This window comes from Sturnus vulgaris, chromosome 4 (genome assembly GCF_052056855.1).
Source record: "Sturnus vulgaris isolate bStuVul1 chromosome 4, bStuVul1.hap1, whole genome shotgun sequence".
Lineage (NCBI taxonomy): Eukaryota > Metazoa > Chordata > Aves > Passeriformes > Sturnidae > Sturnus > Sturnus vulgaris.
This window is the reverse complement of record NC_142246.1, coordinates 5,407,142-5,427,553: the sequence shown is the minus strand read 5'-3', so window position 1 is coordinate 5,427,553 and position 20,412 is coordinate 5,407,142. Positions and strand designations below refer to the sequence as shown.

Genomic DNA, 20,412 nt, shown 5'->3' with positions numbered 1-20,412 from the left:
AAAACTTGAAAAGAGTAGGAAAGGAATGTAGCATATAGCCTTTTTAAATTTCAAAGGTATTGATCATTTTTGGTTAACTTTTACACAAAGTTCATGTCCTCACCTCCTGTTAGTACTCTGGAGGTTTGTCTGCTCTCTGAAGTATTTTTAATTAAGTCGTTTCCTGCTGTGACCTCAGCACTGCACATTGCAACTAGGCATGGGTGAACTTGCAGTCTTCCCTCCTAAAAGCAGTGTTCCTCTGTGGAAACACTATTGATTTCACTCTCCTCTCTGTGACTTTAATTAACGTGTGGGGAAGCTGAAATGGATCTGTGTGTTACCAGTAATGAGTCAGAACTTCTGATCTCTCTCAGCTTAGACCTGTCTCCGTTCTGTTGCTTTGAATCTTTTTTCTTGACACTTCACAGGATGGCTGCTGCTAAAATTCAAGGTTGAAGTTACTTATCACTCGGAGCCAACTTGCCAAGTTAAAGGCAGTAAGTTTGGGTTAAATTTTCCTTGCAAGGTTTGTTTGCCCACTGCAAGATACACTTTTTCTTTCTGTGCTTATCACTTCAGAGGTTGATTTGTCTCTTGGGCAGGGAGGCATAACATGGTCCTTAATCCATCCCAACCCTTGCTCCTTTTGTGAGTGGGAGACTGAAGTGTAGGGAAAGAAGATTTTGGAGCTAGAGATTAAAAAAAAAGAGTCTGGCAACAATAATTTGTAGTGAGTAAAGCTGTAATGTGGAGTTACATCACTACTGTGAATTTATTTCAAGTCTAAATATGTAAAAAGGAAGAGTTGTTTGCAAGAATGTATATATGTGAGACGAGAGTGACTTAATCTTTCTTTATGACTTCATTTGCATTAAGTTAGCAGTGTTGCAGAGAAATACAGGAACTGGATTTGTTTACTGCCTCCTATAAGCTCTGAGTCCTATTGGGCCTATATTTAGGAATATAGGAACTGGTGTTTTGGATCACACTGACGTGAGAAACAAAGCCCACTCCCCAAAATGTTAAGATTTTAATGAGGAAATAATAAGGAACAGAACAATAAAGCAAAACTGACAGTGCTGGGTACGGGGGAACACCCAGAGGCACACCCAATTCTTCAGCAAGCAATCCTTTATACTGCTGCAGTTGCTTTACTTTCCCTGATGACTGCACATTTTCAGACCCCTTTACCACAGCTCCGCCTCAGGTTGCCACAGCACTGCCCAAGTCCACAGCTGCAGTCTCGGAGGGTCCCTCAGGGAGGCAGTCCAGGTGCTCTTCTGATGCCTCTTTAGATTTGGTATTCTCCTTTTATGTTATTTTGTTCTCTGCCTATGCTGTCTTGGTTATACATTTTGCAAGAGCAGTCCTCTCTTGTGATACATCTTTTGCGAGCACGCTTACATCTTGGGATAGCCTTGCTTCTTGCACAATTTTAGTTGTACTGTCCACAATAGCAATTAGAATTTGCACTCTACAGAGGAGATTACAATTTATAATAATTGGTGAAAGCAAATACAAAATAGTGAAAGCCAACTGTTACATAGCAGATTGTAACAGTTACGAGCTACTCCATTATTAGCTGGGAGCAAGTGTGCAATTAGGTGACCATTGCCCTCTGAACAAATGCATTCCTTCTCCTCTTTGGAAGTCATTCTCTGTGCCAGGCTCGTTTGCCCGGTGTCAGCCTGTAACAGCTTCCAGCCTCTGCCTCTGCACCCTGCTCAGTCAGCTCACTGTGGCACTACAACCTTTTCCATGTGCTGTAACAAAAGCTGTCAGATCTCTAGGGCCTGTCCAACAACAGCTTCCTGCATGCACAAACAAGCACCCTTGAGCTGCTTCTCTGCACTCCAGCTCAGCCAGTCCTCCTCTTTTTATTAGTGCAAGCAGCAGTCCAGGCTCCTTGCCCAGACATTGCCACTCAACCACAAACTCAGCCAGTTTGCCCTGAATTTACATGATTTGCTAGAGGTGCAAATATGCAGGGCTGGAGTTGCTCTTGGCACTTCTCACTGCTGCTGATATTTGCAATTACTTCTTAACATTTTAGTGCAAAAGATGTGGTTTGCCTTCTACTGGTACCTTATTAGTAGGGGTGCAAAGGTTTTCTAAAGAAAATCCAGATTGTAAGTGGATTATAAAGAATATTGTTCCTCATCTCTACCTGTTGGTGGAAAACTTTACAACTCTTTTGAGCTGTAGGTTTAAATTCAAGGTGCAGTGCTGGGTGCAGCTGATCTGAGCTGGAACACAAGCTGATCAAGGGGCTGTGTGGAAGGAAGAGCTGGCAAAGAAATGTCAGTGCTACTTTGGAGAGCTGGGTCACTGCTTCTGCTGGAGGGTTCTGTGGTGAAGTTGGTCATTTTTGGAGTATTCAGTGTAAAACTGGGCAGTGACTACAAAGGGGTTTGTCTGGGTGCTCACTCTGAGCTGTTCTGGTCCTCAGCCTTCTGACCTGTGCAGAGAGGATTGTGCTGCTTTTGCAGCAAAGGTGGAATCAGAGCAGTTCAGTGCTGTGGATATGGGTGTATTTGTAAAGCATAATAAAATTTAAGGAGCTCAGTGATAGAAAACCTTGTGTAAGAAGAGACAGAAGGACAAGTTTTACCTCGCAGGTATCCTGGGATGGACAGCAGTCCACAAACATGTAGGATCTCACAGACAATCCACAGGTGGAGAGCTGGATATGCTTTTCAACTCCCTTTCCTTATAGGCTTATGCTAACTCATGATATCTGTTACAGTGGTACTAGAGGTCAAAAATGGGAAGATTCCACTGTGCAGTGGATTTGGAGCTGTGTTCAGGGAGGTAATTACCACTGTCAGTATTGTAATTCTTTTGTAGAGGTTGATTTCCTGTGCAAATGAAAGACTGTATGAAAAGCACCAACAAGCACATGTGACAAAATGACATAAAAACCCAAAGATTTCCTACTCCCGGTTCTTCACTACATCAATCTTGCCTGGATCAATATTGCTTCAGGACTGGGGTCTTAGTGCAGCACTGCATGGTGGAGCATCACTATTAGTAATGTCAGGTAATAATGCCCAAAATATATGTCTTTTTTATTGCTTGGGGTTTTATTTTTCTCTGTTTATCCTGTGTTAGGATTCCACGCAGTAGTGAGGACTTTGTTGTACATGTGTTCATCTTATTGAAATGCTTTTTTGAATTTAAATATCCATGTCCTTTTTCTTCCCACAGGATTGTCCTCTGTAGGCTTCCAAGCAGTAGAACAGGCAATAAATAATTAATCTATGGCTCAGGACATATTATTTTAATTTGGAAGAAAAGCAAAGCTTACAGGGAGTGCAATACAGAAGAATACTTTTGCTGAGTTTTCTGAACAGCTTTCTGCTCAATGTTCATACATGTAATTTTAGTGTGTCACATGCCACATTCAATGGCATTGAATAGAGAAAATACATTTTCAAGGCAATGCTTCCCATGCATAACACATGGCCTTTTGTTGAGAAAGAAGCCCTTATGCTGCAGTCAGATCATTGCACCTCCTTTGTACAAAATCACTGGAAAGATCTGCAGTGGGAGGGGAAGGTCACTCTGAAATTGTCAAAATGATTTGTTGGAAGATATCTGGGCAGTGCCTATAACAGGGATCCTTCTCTTGCACTGTCCTGGTTATCCCATGCCTCCCAAAGCAGCCAGAACACCCATCTCCCTGAGGCACAGGGCTGTGTTTGAGGCCAGAGGTGCATCTAGAGGGGGTCATGGTGGACCACACGTCGGTGCAGCACGATGGTGGTGGCCAGGAGCTGGAGGAGCAGGAGACAGAGACCTGCCAGGGGCATCCAGAGGAAGGTGAGACAGAAGTGTTCCAGGTTTTCCTGCGTTCTTCTCTCTGCAGAAATAGAGAAGAGGGAAGGACCACCACAAGCTCACAGCAGGTGTTACAGCCAGTTCTGGTGGAGCCAAGGGAGCTTCCCAGGGCTCTGCCTTGTGTGCCTGAGGCAGAGAGCTTCCCCTGGGCCTGCAGTGATGTTCTACTGCTGTCAGCATTTTCATGGGAACTGGAGAGAGGACATATGGCTGAAAGTTTTCCTCTGTCCTCTGATGAGGCTAAAAGCAGACCTGGGCCCTAAGGCTCCACCTTCCCTCCCCCTGTTCCTGGTGTGCCTGGGACATGGGACATGCTCATGCTTTTTACATCATCCTTAGCCTTTCCTATGGGGGATGAAATGATGAAATTTAATCCTTCACATCTTCTGCTAAAGCTATATGGATTTTCACTCTTCCCCCATCCCAAAATATCTGCAGGATCCCTCTTAGTATCAGTGGATAAGAGTCTAGCTCTTCCTCACTCCCTTTCTGCATCCAGACTACCTGGATCTGATGTCTTCAGGTGGAAGTCCTTTTCAATGATGTTCCTCTGAGTGGCAGGTCCTGGTGCCACTACAGCAGTGGCTGTAAGTGAAATGGATGAATTCAGCATGTAGGGAAATACAATAAAACAGATCTCTCCTGCCTGGGCATGGCTGTTCCTGTGCACAGCAAAGGCCTCAGCTCCAGGAGAAGCCCATAGAGCCCATTTTGGAGAGAGGACTCCCCCAAGGAGGGTCTCCCTAGAACCATGAGGGAGCTGCAGCCTCCTTGTTTGTCACTGTCTGACACCATCCTCACAAAGCCTGAGCCCCCTGAGCTTGGTAGTACTTTTGGGACCTGCCTGTGCTGAGGAAGCGGGTAGTGGTGGTGGATTTTACTTTAGTCTTCTCCCTTCAGAGCCATGGGTGCGGAAGTAGGGATGGGAAGATGATGCTGGGTCTGCCCAATCCTGTTTGCCTTTGGGCAGAAGCAGTCCCAGGAGGAGAGGTGGGAAGCAGGGAGGCTCTGGCAGGAGGACCAGTGGGTTGGTCACAGGATGCCTTGGGCGAGCAAGCAGGGAAATGGGGTTTGTGGAAGGGATGGCTAAAAAGGGAAGGTTACAAAGGGCAGGGGCGGGAGGTGCTGGGCATGTTGGCAGGGCTGAGTGAGGCTGGGTGAAGGTGTTACTGACCTGGTAAGAAGGCAGGCTGGCCAGGGCTGAAGTACAGCATTTGGTTGAAATTTATCATACAGAAATAGTTCCCCTCGTCCTGTGGTGTGAATGATTTCACTACCAAATAATAATTTTTGTTGTAGTTGCTCGCCTCAAAGTGTGTGGCTGTTCTGTGACTCCCAAATGTGGTCCGGGATGTGGAACTGATGAAGACAATGAAGTGAAGGATCCCCCTCTTGTCCTTGTGGATCCAGAATGCACCTCTGTCGTTGTCAGTCTGACATTCCAGCTCCAGCTTCTGTCCCACCTGGAGACGGGTGATGTCCTGGGGGGATCTGACCCTTATCTCAAGTGACTGGCCATAAATCCCAGGGCAGCCTGCAGGAGAGAAATCCTTGCTGGAACCACTTGGGAAGAGTCAAAGGGTTCTCTGAGGAAACCTCCCTCCCTGTCCATGGGCTGGAAGTACAGATGGAAAGGGAGGGCCAGGCTGTCTGGCTGACGTGGAGTTTTTCACGGAGTCCTTGCTGGGCTGGTGCATGGAGGGTGCTCAGCAATCAGCCCGGCCTTTAAAGATGGTTGCTGCCCTTCCAGTGCCTTCTCAGGGACATTGCACCTTCCCAGCTTCTCTGAAGTGATGAGCTCTATAAGCTCTCTATGAACACTAAGTTATCAACCTCTTTTTCTCCACCCTTCTCCCTCCTCTCCAGAACCACTCATCAGACCAATCTCCCTTCCCAGTGCAGGTGGTGCTGCAGCCACCCCTCCAGCTGCCCTTTGCTGGCTGAGGTGATGCCGCCTTTCCTTCCAATCGTACTGAGCACACCTCAAAGTCAGCCTTTTTTGTTTGCTTTTTACCCCCTTAATTATTTAACCCAATGTATTGATTGAGTGGAAGGGTTTTGCTTGCCCCTCCCAGTGCAGGGGCTGCACAACCCCGTGTCCGTACTCACAGAATCCCAGAGCGAGCAGCAGGAGCAGGGCAGGAGACGTATCCATCTTATCCTGGGGTGTCTGTGCTTGTAGCACAGCTGAGATAATCTTTGTCACTTGGCTTGGGAGGCTGTGCCGCTCTTTGAGGAGGATGTGATGTCATCAGGACCCCAATTTCGGGATGCATTCAGTTCATTTCCAGAATGTGGGTCCCTTTAACCTCATCATTTCTTAGAAGTGCCGCAAAGATTTTTCCTGGAGGACTTTCCTAGACATCCAGAGTGATGCTGCTCATGGCTGAGGTAGGATCAGCCACCACAGCCTGCTGTTCCCTCCCCACAGCTTCTGTGCAGAAGATACAGACCAGCCCCATCCTTTGGTGCAGGCCCTGGAATGCTTTTCTTGTCAGGGATTCTGCCTCCTTCTCTTGACCACATTCATGGAGTCCCATGTGCATGGCAGAGCCCACAGTGACACAGGGGTTCATGGTGTAGGTCCATATGTATTGTTTATCACCAAGTACAGGTTTCTGGCACACAGATGGGTACTTCTCTGTTATTCTCATTGCACTGCTTCTTTGTTCAGTTCTTCATTGCTATTGCTCAGCAACAGCCTTTTCATGCCAGGTAGTTGATCTAGGAACTGGAATCTGTTGAGACTGCCCCTTGCACAAGTGAATGTTTTGCCTTTTCTTTGTTTTAAAACTAGTGGTTCTCTTCTTTAACCACAGTGCCTTCTGCTCTTCAAAAAAACCTTTTTATGCTTCACCAGAGGGGACCCTTGTGGCTGCCTCCAAGTGACCACTAGCACATGGGGATGGGTGATGCTTCCTGGACCTTTGCATGCAAGAAGCATTTCACCAGAGTGCCAGGGGCTGGGCTGGTGTTTGATTGATTTCTTTCCTCTTGACTTTCCTGTTGATTGCTTTCCTTTGCAAAGAAATTCCTTTTCTTCCTCAATCTGTCAGAAACCAGGTGCTGCTGAGTTTGATGCCATTGCTAGTGGGGCTGCTATTCAGATCCTGAGATGACCCAGCCATCTTCTGCTGGAGTGTCTGTCCTTCGGGACAGTACAGCACAGCTGAGATGATCTTTGTCACTTGGCTTGGGAGCTGTGCAGCTCTTTGGGAGGTCAGGACCCTCTTGGGTAAAGTGCCAATGCTTGGCATCTGTAGCAAAACGTTGAGGAAAAAAAGAATTTTGGAAGGAATTAGTTTCTAGTCCAGAATTTGTGATTTGCTTATTCTTTGTTTTATCTATTTGTGGCTCTTTTCTCACCTGTCTCACCACAGGTTCCTTCTGTCCTGCCCCAAACCTCCTTGTGTTCTCCAGTGGTGTGGCCCTTGCTGCTGCCTCTGTGACCACTGGCACAGGGGTATGAGTGACATTTCCTGGAACTTTGCACACAAAGGCTTTCCTGTTGATTATCTTTCTGTGTAAGGTTTTTTGTTTAATTTCTTTTTTTTTTTTTTAACCCTTTGCCAAGAAGCCTCTTGATTCCTGGGTCTGTCAGAATACAGGTGCTGCTGTTTGTGCTGTTACTGACAGCTGAGTTATGGAAAATGGTTTAGGAACTGTGTTTGTATCACTGGGCATCAAAGAGTGGTGGAGAGTGGGGAAAGCTGCTGCTGGGCTGCTGAGACGTGTGAGGGTCACTGGTGCTGTGTGAGCTGTGCCCTGCAGAGTGTGGGTTGGAGCATCAGTGTGAAGATGTGTTGAGGGAGGCAGGAGCCATCCCAGAGCCTCCCGAGTTTGGCACTGGGCTTAAAAGTGATCAGGTGTGTTCTGAAATAAAAAACAACAAACAACACCTCTGAAGCAAATAAAAACACCCAAAGCAAACAGATCCTGCTTCTATTTCTTCATCTGCTGGAAGAGGATTTGGGTGTGGGGGTCAGTACCAGAGCAGGAGCGTGCTGCACTTCTGCCTGGGCTACAGGAACACGGTGTGATGTGTAATGTGACAAAGTGGATATGAGAATATGAGCAAAGATCTATAACTTTTTGGCAGAAACACTTTAAGTTTATAGCTTTTTAAGTGAAAATTTTTAGCTCACACTAACTCAATAAGAGACCACCCAATAATTAAATTGATCTCATAGCCTCAATGTTGGGGCTTTTCTATTACTTTTTTCTTCATAGTGTGTAGTTCTGTGGAGTTGTCATTCAGTATTTGCCTGCTGTTGTTTAGATACACTTATCTAGTCCCAATTTTTTTTTGTGGCTCTTTTTTTAATTCTTGCAAACAAGTACATTTGGAACATCTTTTGTTTTTCTCTGATTTTCTCTCCTTCCCATCTTGTTTACGGAAGGGGAGACTATCAAAGGGTTTTTTCTACTCATTTTTTTTGCCAGGTTTTTATCAGCCCCGTGACAAGAATTCCAGAGTACCCACAGACTCTTTATCTCAGGCACCTTCTTGGCAGTTTCCTGGGATGTGGGAGTGTTACTGGGCCCATCAGCAAGTCCCTGGGAAGATGCCTTTAGATGATTTTAGGCTTTGGTAAGCTGGAAGCTGAAGTCTGCACCCTAAAGCTCAAGATGGAGTATAAATCACTGGCTTTTCCTTTAGCCAAGACTTTTACAACCCTTTGTTTGTTATCTTCCTGAAGGATTTTAGCTTTTCTGAGACTAGGAACGGAAGAAAGAAAGAAATAATGGTCATGAATCTGACTAGAATAATTTTATTTTATATCTCAGTTCTTAAATCGCAATTACACTAAGGAAATATTTACATGAAATACAGATCTGAAAAAACAGAATTTACAGTCGTCTATAATATGTCCCCAAAATGTCAACATGTTAAATGTCCTGCTTAACCAAAACAAGTGACAAAGATTTATTTTTTTCAATCATTCAGGTATTGCCCTCAGAAAGAAAGCAAATCCCACTTTCCTTACTCAGGCCAAACTGCAGAAACAGGTGGATCAGGGGTAGCAGCAGAACAAGGATAGTGTGAGGGGAACAGTGAACCTTAGCCCCCAGGACTGTAAAAACCTCAAAAGTGAAGCCCTTTAGTCCATATTTAGCTTCTCAATGCAGTTTTGTATTCAAATACATGAAACAATAAAAGCTCTAGGAGAGAGGCACCACAAGAAGATGATGTGTTGAATGAGGAGAATTATTTCTAAGGCTTTGTGTAGCAAATTCCACCTCTGGCTGCATTTTGGGAGGAAATGGCACACAGCCTTGAGCAAAGGTCCAGCTCATATCCTTATTTCTCATCAGCTTCTCACTGAGGCACGTCCTGGTTCCTGTGCCTGAGCCCATCCCTGGGAGCAGAGGGGGCCTTTGGCATTGCCAGAGAAGCTCAGGCTTGGGAAGGAGCTGTACTTTACCCTGCAGCTCACAGGGAAGTGCTGCTGGCTGTGTGTCTGTGCTCCCTCTGTCCCTTCAGACCTGTCAGGGCAGAGTGGCTGAGGTGCAGTGGCATTGTGGATAACGTAGGAGACGGATTTTGGTGCTGGCAGCTGCCAGGAGAGGATCCAGGAGGCAGAAGGAGCAGATGCTGGTCTGTGTTAGTTTGGTGTCCTGGGTTTTGTGGGGGGATTCCCGTGTGCAGGTCTGCAGAGAGGGAGAAGAGGGTTTGGTTTACTCAGATGGGAGAGAAAAGAAGGAAATCAAGGCTCCTTTAGCCTTGGGCTGCAGCCAGGGACCTCCCAGAGGAGGCTGCAAAGTGTTCCTAAATCCTGTTTGTGCCACCATTTCAAGTACTGACAGACAGCAGAAGATTGTCTCAAGATACACTGATGGTCAAATCTAATATTAATTAAAAAATAAAGTGGACTTTTTAAATTTACCTCTGACTCCTGTCCTTTCATTAAGCCTTTCTCTACATTCAGAAAAGAATGAAGATAGAAGAGTTCAGACTTTGTGGTCGATTTTTTTAAAGTTAGAGTGTTACCATTTCAGAGAGACTTTTTCCTGTTGGAATGTGTTGCCTGCAGAGAAGTTAGAAAGGATTGACTTTCCAGACAGCCATCATGCACCCAAAATGATAGAAATGACTGGTTTCCATCAATTTAGAGTTTTGTGCTGATCTAATGAGTTGGGGATTTGGCACCCCCTTTCAGGGAAGATTAATTTGTGGTGGAAAATGAATCCTGCTGCCAGCAGGGATGGCAGGCCAGATCCTGGGGTGCTCTTTAAGGGAGTGAATTGCACTGTCAACTTCCAAAGAGCTTCCTTTCACTAAGCAGGAGCTGCTCAGAGCAGCAGGAATTTCCTCTCTAAATCAAATCTGAAATGTGGTACAATAGCTAAAACCAGAGCTCTGTCAAGTTTAGGGCTGCTGAAGGAGAGCCATCCTTGAGGAGGTGATTTTCTGAGCCCTTTGTATTACAACCATTGCATCAGGGCAGAGTGGGAGAGCTCTGCAGGGTGTTTTCCTCCCCACAGAGACAGAACATCCTTGCACAGAGCTGGCAACAGGGGTTGAGATAAGTGAAAAATGCAAACATCCTCCTAAGCAAGGCTGCATGAAGAGCTCTTCCTTATCATTTCTCCCCGGGAAAGGCAGACGAGGATCAGGAAAGCACTGGGTGTAATAAATATCCCCTGTGAAAATGACAGTCTGTTCCATTTTACAGACAATTTGGAAAAAAATGCAACCTGCCCTTAAAAGAAAAATAAATTTGTAGGGATCCATTTCCTACTACTGTTGGGGAGGGACTGTATAAATTTGGAGAATTAAATGGCAATTACCTCTTGTACTAAAAAACCCATGGATGTATAACAAGGAACAGGAATTTCCCTGATTTAAAACATGCTTTGATTGGCAATGAATGAGGCTCCAGAGGTGTGAACATGCTGTTTCAAAGTTTCTTGGCAACCCAACTGTTCCAAGCACTAGCCCAGCCCTGGTTGCCCTTGAGCAGTAATGGGGACTTCTTGGTTTCTCTCTTGCCACAAGCCCCGGGGTGCACAAAGCTTGCAGAAGTGGTTTCCTGCAGAGCAGGAGAGGTGAGCAAACCAGCTGCAGGGAGGTCCATTTGCAGAAGCAAAATGTGTGTGGGCAAAAAGCATTTTCTCTTCCAAACCAGGAAATTGCAATTCTCAGTCTGGTTGTGTTTTCCTGGTGACTCAGGGTGAGGGGTGGGCTGGGGAGGCAGGAGGGAAAGCATAAAGAAAAGGTTCCTGTGTGCCCTGGAAACTGGGTTACCCCTCAATCCATTCCTATCTGCACTGATGTTTCTCAGGAGAGTCATGAGAGGCTGCAGAGCCTCACTGCTACTGTTCCTTAGTGACTTTTGGGGAAACAGAGGCAGGAAGCCTGGTGCTGCTGGTCCAAAATGGTGCAGAGGGGAATTTGGGATGCAGGAACTTACATGTAATCCATGGGGACATGTGAATATGCAGTAATGAAATCTAATGAATAGTTTGGGGAGGGGAGGAGATGAAATATGGTCACTCCCAAGTTCAGGTTGGGAATGGTGCATTGGAAGCACAGAAATGTGGTCAGTTATGAGCACTGGGTGATGCACTGAGTTTTTGGGCTGCCACAAACACGTCCTGTCTTTCTGTTTTGTATCTGCTGCAGGGTCAGAGCTCAATGATTCGAATGACTTAATAGCTGAAAAACCAAACAAAAAGCCCAAACAGACAAAAAGCCTCAAACAAAACCAAAAATAGAGGACAAGAGAACCTTCTGTTCTGTTCTAGCCCTTAAGTCATTGCTCAGGCTCCTCCCAACCACCTTCTGTCAGATGAAGAATTTTTAGGTTGTGTTTTGGCAACTGCCTCCTTTATCTCTTGAGGGTGAGATGTTGCCAAGTTGAAGAGAAAAATGCCAATGCCTGCCACTCACCTCTTACACCTGCATCTTCGTCTTCTGGTTTCTAAGAAGAGAGAGAAAATGTTTTAGTTCAAAGATACCAAGTGACAGCTTAGGAAAGAAACACTCTAGTGAGGTAGGGCTGGTGTTCCCCTGCAGCTGGTATCTTTAATAATGGATAAACCAAGCCTACTTTTGAGAAAATCCATGCCAGGGGGTGGTGCTGCAGTTCATGTTACCCCTGTAATCCACTTAAATATTTTCATGAATTAGTCTTTAAGGTGAGTAGAAGCAGCAGGGTCAGCCTGGGAACACTGAGGGTGAAATATTTCTGTTTGCTGCTCCAGCGACTTAGGCATGTTGCTGAAAATCCCTCAGCAGCAATTATTTCTGCAGCAGGTGAGTGGCAGTGATGCCACGTCTCATTCAACCAAGGTAACAATGCTCTTCCCCATTTTAACCTCTACTTTGGGGTCGATTCAGCAAAATAAAATTCCCAGCCATTAATTTTAGACCAAGGTAAAAAGCCATCCTGAAGGGCTTGGAAATTGCTGTGGAAATTACCTGCAGCTGAGGACTTTTCACTGTTCATAATGTAATGAAGTTTCTCATCTGGTTCCAGCTCGAGCTGCTACTGGGATTCAGCATTTGCTGGAACATATTTACTCTGTAAGGTCAGAATATTTCAGGGTCTGGGACTTTAACCTCTGACACACATATTTATGACCAAGACGATAGAGTAAGTACTGTCTCTTTCTAATCTATTTTTCTTCCTTGAAAGACTTTTCCAACATAAATAATTTTCTGATTGTGTGATTCTAAATTGATAATCTTTCCTCATCCTAATCCTACTGAGGAGGATTAAAATACAGACAGCGATTTTAACAGTGGTCCTTTTGCATTGGCCATTTCCTGGTTATCCCATGCCTCCCAAAGCAGCAGAAGATCCATCTTCCCGAGGGGCAGGCTGGGGTCTCAGGGCAGAGGTGCACTAGAGGGGTTTGTGGTGAGCCTTACGTCGGCACAGCACGAGGGTGATCACCAGGGCAATGAGGAGCAGGACACAGGCACCTGCTAAGGGGACCCAGATGAAGATGTGACAGGAGAAATTCAGAACTTCCTTCATTCTTCTCTCTGCAGGTAAAGAGAAGATAAAATGTCCACCAGGTGCTCACGGCCAGTGTTATAAACAGTTCTGGTGTAACCATTTTCCTGGGGAATTGAGGGAGGCTCTGTGGGCAAAAGTTTTCTAAAAGCAGCCCCAGCCCCCAAGGCTCTACCCTCCCTCCCCATGTTCCTGGTGTGCCCAGGCATGCTCATGCTTTTTATGTCATATTTAGCCTTTCTTAGGTTGAATGAAATATTGGAATTTAATACTTGCATCTGTAATTAAGAAGCTCTGTGGATCTTTTCTCTCCCTCCCAATCCCAAAATGCCTGCAGGATCTCCCTTGGTATTAGTGGACCAGAGTCCAGCCCTTCCCCTCTCCCTCCCTCCATTCAGGTTACCTGGATCTGGAGTCTTGAGGTTGGGGTCCTCAGTTCTGCCACCCTTGGTAGTGGGTTCACACGTGGTGGGTGCCACCGTGGTGGCTGTAAGTGAAATGGATGAATTCAGCATGTAGGGAAATACAATAAAACAGATCTCTCCTGCCCTTCTGCTCTCTTACCCCTGCCAGGGCACAGGTGCTCCTGAGTTCAGCTCCAGGAGAAGCCCATAGAGCCCATTTTGGAGAGAGGACTCCCCCAAGGAGGGTCTCCCTAGAGCCATGAGGGAGCTGCAGCCTCCTTGTTTGTCACTGTCTGACACCATCCTCACAAAGCCTGAGTCCCCTGAGCTTGGTAGTACTTTTGGGACCTGCCTGTGCTGAGGAAGCGGGTAGTGGTGGTGGATTTTACTTTAGTCTTCTCCCTTCAGAGCCATGGGTGGGGAAGTAGGGATGGGAAGATGATGCTGGGTCTGCCCAATCCTGTTTGCCTTTGGGCAGAAGCAGTCCCAGGAGGAGAGGTGGGAAGCAGGGAGGCTCTGGCAGGAGGACCAGTGGGTTGGTCACAGGATGCCTTGGGCGAGCAAGCAGGGAAATGGGGTTTGTGGAAGGGATGGCTAAAAAGGGAAGGTTACAAAGGGCAGGGGCGGGAGGTGCTGGGCATGTTGGCAGGGCTGAGTGAGGCTGGGTGAAGGTGTTACTGACCTGGTAAGAAGACAGGCTGGCCAGGGCTGAAGTACAGCATTTGGTTGAAATTCATCACACAGAAATAGTTCCCCTCGTCCTGTGATGTGAATGATTTCACTACCAAATAATAATTTTTGTTGTAGTTGCTCGCCTCAAAGTGTGTGGCTGGTCTGTGACTCCCAAATGTGGTCCGGGATGTGGAACTGATGAAGACAATGAAGTGAAGGATCCCCCTCTTGTCCTTGTGGATCCAGAATGCACCTCTGTTGTTGTCAGTCTGACATTCCAGCTCCAGCTTCTGTCCCACCTGGAGACGGGTGATGTCCTGGGGGGATTTGACCCTTATCTCAAGTGACTGGCCATAAATCCCAGGGCAGCCTGCAGGAGAGAAATCCTTGCTGGAACCACTTGGGAAGAGTCAAAGGGTTCTCTGAGGAAACCTCCCTCCCTGTCCATGGGCTGGAAGTACAGATGGAAAGGGAGGGCCAGGCTGTCTGGCTGACGTGGAGTTTTTCACGGAGTCCTTGCTGGGCTGGTGCATGGAGGGTGCTCAGCAATCAGCCCGGCCTTTAAAGATGGGTGCTGCCCTTCCAGTGCCTTCTCAGGGACATTGCACCTTCCCAGCTTCTCTGAAGTGATGAGCTCTATAAGCTCCCTATGAACACTAAGTTATCAACCTCTTTTTCTCCACCCTTCTCCCTCCTCTCCAGAACCACTCATCAGACCAATCTCCCTTCCCAGTGCAGGTGGTGCTGCAGCCACCCCTCCAGCTGCCCTTTGCTGGCTGAGGTGATGCCGCCTTTCCTTCCAATCGTACTGAGCACACCTCAAAGTCAGCCTTTTTGGTTTGCTTTTTACCCCCTTAATTATTTAACCCAATGTATTGATTGAGTGGAAGGGTTTTGCTTGCCCCTCCCAGTGCAGGGGCTGCACAATCCCGTGTCCGTACTCACAGAATCCCAGAGCGAGCAGCAGGAGCAGGGCAGGAGACGTATCCATCTTATCCTGGGGTGTCTGTGCTTGGGGTTGGCGCAGCACAGCTGAGATGATCTTTGTCCTTTCTCTTGGGAGGCTGTGCAGCTCTTTGAGGAGGATGTGATGTCATCAGGACCCTCTTGGGTAAGGAGATGATGCTCGGAGTCTGCAGTGTAGTGAGAAAAAAAAGATTCCTGAAGAAATCACTTTCTTGTCTAGAGTTTGAGCTAATATATCCTTATCAATTCTTAATTGTGCCTCATAGCTTTTTCCTAGATGACTTCCCTGGAGATCCAGAGTGATGCTGCTCATGGCTGAGGTAGGGTCAGCCACCACAGCCTGCTGGGGATCCACAGCAGCTCCAGCTCTGCAGAAGTTAGGGATGAGTCCCATGCTTTTGATGCAGGCCACACTTTGCTTCTCTTGGCAGAGATCCTGCCTCCTTCTCTCAGCACAGTCAAGGGTCTCATGGGGATGGCAGAGCCCACAGTGTTTTGTTACCCAGCAAGTGAGACCCAGGTGTTTCATGGCATAGCTGTACAAGTCATTGATCTCCAAGCACACGTGCTGCTGGCACACAGCTGGGTTCTTCAGGTGCTTGATTGTTCTCTTTGAAATTCTTCCTTGTTTAATTCTTCTTTGCAGTTGCAAACCTCTTTGTGCAGGTCAGGTGGTCTATGAACAGAAACTTCATGTGAGTGCCCAATGTCCAGAGCGTGGTTTGATTTTTGTTTGTTTTAACAACTCATGGCTCTCTTCTCTCACCACAGGTACTTCCTCTACCAAAAAAACACCCTTGTGGCCCTCAATGGAGAGGGCCTTGCTGCTGCCTCCAGGTGACCACTTGCACATGGGGATGGGTGATGTTTCCTGGAGCTTTAAACACGTACAGTAACAACCATTTCACCAGCCCACGAGGGGCTGGGCTGGTGTCTGATTTCTTTCTTTCTTCCTGGCTTTCCCGTTGATTTTTTATTTTTCTATGTGCTTTTTTCCCCCCATTACCCCTCTGCAAAGAAAGCCCCTTTTTCCTGGATCTGTCAGAAAGTAGGTGCTACTGGGTTTGGTGCCTTTTCTGTTGGGGCTCGGAGCTGAATCACTGAAAATGGTTTAGGAACTGGGTTTATTTCTCTGGGCTTCAATGAATGTTGGTGAATGAAGAAAGCTCGTGTTAGGTCTGCTGAGATATGTGAAAGTCATGCTTTTGTTAGGCTGGCAGATTTGTGATGTCTATCTTATATAAAGCAAATAAAAGCAAAATGGAAATGAGTGTGCTGGTCAATGAGGATGGGACAAAAAAGTCATCAGTTCTAGGTTGTCACTGCTGTAGAGTGAGCATGCAGTGCATGTCCTCAGAGATGTGGTGGTGGATGTGCTGGGAGAACCTGTACAATTAAAGGATCATCCAGGAAGGGCTACTGCCTTCCTTTATAGGGATGCCTAATTTCTTTCTAGTCTCTGACAAATAGTAAATTTTATATGAATCAGTCCAGAGTACCAAACTGGCTCCCAGATATTCCTCTCCTCTGTTTAGAGGTGTCCTTGATCTTGACCCTCTTTGGTCACAGATTGAGCTGGTTTCCAGGTAAGGCCACCTTTCTTTTGCTAATGAATATATCCTTCAAAGGCAAGGCGAAAGCTTGTTGTCAGCTGGGAGATATAGCTGCAGGAGGGCTGTCACACATCATTTTTTTACTGACTTCTGTGATAAGGTGTTGTGTAGTACAAAGTTATTTCTATTTTGCATAGCAACAAAGAAGAAAAAGCTGCGGTGGCAATTATTTAATTAGGAACAACTCCAGAACACAAGTAGAACCTCCAGGAAAACAACTGTGATTTAAAATCAACACTAGTATAAATAATTTAGATTGGTTAATATAAGTTTAATACTGGTGACCAACTCTAAAACTGGGGGAGAAAGTGGGTTATCAGACTAATTAAGGAATCTCCTTGATTTTCTTATATTCTGGTTTGCCTGTTTGTCCTCTATACAGTATTTTAGAATAGGTTGTTATTTTTTGACTGAGGACCTAAGCCAAATCAATGAATACTAGCATTAATAACATGTTTTATTAGTAATTTAGTAAGTAATTTTTGTTGTGGTGTCACTGATATGATATAACTAAAGAACAAGAGAAAATACTCAGATAACCCATTACTTCTGCAGGACATCATATAAGAGAAGTCAGGAGACCAGATAGGTTGATTAAAAAGTAGAAGTCATTTATTTTTTTCTCCAAAACCTACATATAAGTTTTATTTTACTCACAGTTAAGGTTATAGGACTCTGCTGTTGAACTCCAACATAAGTTGCTTTTGTCTGAGGTTTATCTTTATATACTAGGGCCAGCCTAGTAATGTCAAATAATTAGTGGAAGACAGGAGTAAGGAGACAAGAGACAAAATCATGCAGAGATGACATAGAGTAACAAGGATTCACCTGTTTTTGAGCAGGGTTTAGCAGGAAGTGAATTTAGGATTCATTTTCTCTGCTTTCTTACATCCAGTTGACAGAGAAGGAATGGGAAATGAGAGGGAGCTGAGGCTCCAGAGCTGGAGAACATGCTGAGTTTTGGATATGTTTGATTTCTCAGTCATTTTGTGGAAAGCTCTCAGGGACTTTCATGGGGTAAGAACCTCTTCAGTTTCTCAGTGTTGGTCACAGATTGCCTGGGTGTCTCACAGTGGCTGGAGTTCCTCTGGGGACACGGGAGTCACGCTGCCATGGTCAGTGAACACAAAAGGAGCACCAAAATGATTGTGCTCTGAGAGGCCCATTGTTCTGTGGACAGAAGGACAAGGACATCCCATTGCCAAGCAGTGATGCATTCCTGAGGATGAGCAGGTGCTGTTGGACCCCTCTGAGGGGTCAGTGATGGTAACTGAGGGGTGACACCAGACTGGCTTTGCCACAGCACTGCTGACTCTTCCTGTTCTTAACCCTTGAAGGATTGCATTAAATTTTTCCAGTCCACTTCCATAACGAGGAATGGAAAGTTTCAACGAAGATTTCAAAATTTAGTTGCAAATTACAAGCATTGTTTTTTGAACAGAGGGAAAAATACCAGGCTGAGACTCTAGCACGCAGCTTTTCCGGTGTGAAGTGAAGCTGTGGTTTATGAGCCCCTTGCTTCCCCCCTTTTCTTTGCAAAGCTGCAGCACTTAAAGGGGTTTGCAGAATGTCAAGTGCAAGAGTCACCCACCAGGTACTCACACTGTTTTTCCACTGTAGCCACTTGTTTCCAATTCAGTGGCCAGCACTGCCCACTCGTCTGGGTGCTCAGTGTGCACGTCACACGCCTCAAAATCCAGAATGCAGACCACAAACACTGCTGTGCTCTCACCTCTGCTTGGTGCAGCCCTTTGACTGACCACAGGGTTGAAAATCCCCATAATCCCCAGGCTTGTTGGCACCTCAGATGAAAGTTTGATAGGAGACCTGGATGTGTGAAGAGTTTTCCTTGAGGGAAACTTCCTCTCTTGATGCTGCAGAGCTCCTTTGTGCTGGCATTCAGTAAATCAGCAATTTGTGATGGTATCTTTTGGGGGCTGGTGACAATGTACTCTGCCAGTGCCCCAGCTGCAGTTAACAGTGGACAGGCTGATTTTCTGCTTCTCTAATTAAATACCACAGATTCAGACTAGAATTTTTAAAAAGATGAATGTCTTTCTAACTGTGTATAGATTTAAGAAAAGGTAAATTTTCTTCTTGGCTCCAACATGTAGTTTTTTTGGTCTGAACTGTTCAAGGAGGTGAACTGGTCTCATTATCTCATTTCCAATTCTCACAGTCAGATTTCTCTTGGGTTCAAGGCACTGTTTGATTGTTCAGCTCTGAGTTCAGCTCCCTTCCAGGGTCTCATAGCCTTGGTGCAGTCCCCACAGCTGACATCTTCTGTCACCACCAATCCAGACCTTGCCTTGTCTGGTCTCCTTCTTTGCTGTACACTGACCTTCTTCCCCAAAGACCTTGGGCAGGAAATCCTGGTGGAGATTCCTCAGGGGTCCATCTGTGTGGTGCAGGAGGACTTCCCTGGAGCAGGGTATTGCTGTGCATCTTTACTGTTAAAATCTTTGAGAGGAAACCAATTTCCACAGGAGGTCACAGCTAATGGAATGGAGGAAGGGTTCCCATTTCTGTTCTGCACCTCTCCTGCTGGCAGAGCTGTCAGAATGGATACCCATGGCTTGCTGGAGACAACTTGCTTCATCAATTTTGTGGTACTACTAATAGTGTTTGTTGGCTTATGCAGCTTATTTCTTCTCAGTTTTGCATTTATTTGAAAAAACCCCAACCCCCTTTGTTGAATTAAACCTAAGATGCAACCCTAAGCCACAATACCCTGATCTAAAAGGACAGGATGGGAGGGATGGTGGCATCAAAAAATAGCAGCTGGTTTAATGCTCTCCTGCCACCAACAAAACAAACTAGATTTGGTGTTGAGTTTCACTTTTAATAGCCTGATCCCCACCAGTACTGCAAAGAGAAATGTGTGATTACTGTTCCCATCTCCTGCACTCCCTCTTTGTGAATGTTGGACTCAGAGGTCAAATGGCAAATCACATCTAAAACAAATCCTGAAAACTTTATTTTAATACACATTAATTTCATTTATGTGTTGTAAATACAGAACTGCAGAAGGATTTTACAGAAACTGGGCAATACAGGGGAAGGTGAAATTTGGAGAAGGTGACTGTGAAGTGTTGTGTGAAAGGAAAACCAGTCTTGACTTGCCTATAAAATTTGGGTTAAGACAGGTTCTACCATGGGAACATCAACTCTTTGCTCAGCAGGAAAAGCAAATTGGATGTCAGCAGGTAGGAAGGAAATGGGATATAAAACAGGGAACACAGCTTTGCCATTGTATGGTCCAATGGTCCATCCATAGCCAAGGCATGGTCCAATGCACTGCATCAATCCTGAATACTGTGTGTTGGTCTCACCCCTCATCTCACAGAAGGAACTCAAATAAGGAGTAGTGGAGCAAGAAAAGGTTCAGAACAGGACAAAGTCAGCATCAGAGGTCTGGGATAGATTTTGTGTGGGTAGGACTTTTTACCCTAAAAAAATTTTAAATGGATTTACACTAAAGGTCTCCAGGGTAAGGAGTGGCTGGAAAGGAGTGGAGAGAGATTGATTAATCCCTGCCTTTTCCAGTAGAGAAAGCAAGGGGCAGCAGATGATGGTGGGTGAGGCTGAAAGCAAAAGAAATCCTCCACCCTGGGATGTCCTTGACAAAGGACACTGTGGATGCAGAGCCTAGACAAGTGCTTGGAAGAGAGGTTCATTGTGGGTTACTCAATAGGCAGCAACTGGCTCAGGAAATCTATTCAGTTAAAAATAGACTGAATATTAAGGGAGAGTGTCATATATGATTTTCTTGTCATTATTACTTAGCCATCTGCTCACAGCCAGTGTTGGAGACAGGACGGTTGTCTGGATGAACCTTTGCTTTGAACCAAACCAGTCATTTTTATATTCTTAAATGTGAGATCTCATTACAATCTGTCATTTTAAGGAAGCCATTTGTTACAAAACTCCACATCCATTTCCTTTGAAACACTATTAATTTTCCAATTA

At 45.7% G+C, this 20,412-nt stretch overlaps 2 protein-coding genes across 2 annotated transcripts; both read right to left on the bottom strand.

The window, feature by feature from the left end:
- Positions 1 to 3,701: 3,701 nt before the first annotated feature.
- LOC148223853 (T-cell surface glycoprotein CD8 alpha chain-like) lies at positions 3,702 to 6,008 on the bottom strand. The gene is made up of 4 exons (XM_088164393.1): positions 5,932 to 6,008; positions 4,997 to 5,356; positions 4,327 to 4,407; positions 3,702 to 3,844 (listed from the first exon to the last, which is right to left on the bottom strand). The coding sequence occupies exons 1-4, from the start codon at positions 5,975 to 5,977 to the stop codon at positions 3,702 to 3,704; spliced, it is 630 nt and encodes a 209-aa protein (XP_088020519.1). The 5' UTR covers positions 5,978 to 6,008.
- Positions 6,009 to 8,578: 2,570 nt separating this feature from the next.
- LOC106853169 (T-cell surface glycoprotein CD8 alpha chain-like) lies at positions 8,579 to 14,943 on the bottom strand. The gene is made up of 6 exons (XM_088162988.1): positions 14,810 to 14,943; positions 13,875 to 14,234; positions 13,192 to 13,275; positions 12,701 to 12,817; positions 11,717 to 11,747; positions 8,579 to 9,474 (listed from the first exon to the last, which is right to left on the bottom strand). Exons 1-6 carry the CDS (start codon positions 14,853 to 14,855, stop codon positions 9,429 to 9,431), a joined length of 684 nt encoding a protein of 227 aa, XP_088019114.1. The 5' UTR covers positions 14,856 to 14,943; the 3' UTR covers positions 8,579 to 9,428.
- Between the last annotated feature and the right edge of the window lie 5,469 nt (positions 14,944 to 20,412).

Bases quoted from the DNA above. Each gene is read 5' to 3' on its own strand.
- LOC148223853 (XM_088164393.1), bottom strand. From the start codon at position 5,977: ATGGATACGTCTCCTGCCCTGCTCCTGCTGCTCGCTCTGGGATTCT. The intron at 4,408-4,996 runs GTCAGTAACACC...TTTCACTTACAG, and splicing joins CCAGCCTGCCTTCTTACCAG to CCACTGCTGTAGTGGCACCA. The intron at 3,845-4,326 runs GTAGTCTGGATG...CTATTTCTGCAG, and splicing joins CCTGAAGACATCAGATCCAG to AGAGAAGAACGCAGGAAAAC.
- LOC106853169 (XM_088162988.1), bottom strand. From the start codon at position 14,855: ATGGATACGTCTCCTGCCCTGCTCCTGCTGCTCGCTCTGGGATTCT. The intron at 14,235-14,809 runs GTGAGTACGGAC...TCTCTCCTGCAG, and splicing joins GCTGCTCGCTCTGGGATTCT to GCTGCCCTGGGATTTATGGC. The intron at 12,818-13,191 runs GTAACCTGAATG...CTTTACCTGCAG, and splicing joins CCTCAAGACTCCAGATCCAG to AGAGAAGAATGAAGGAAGTT.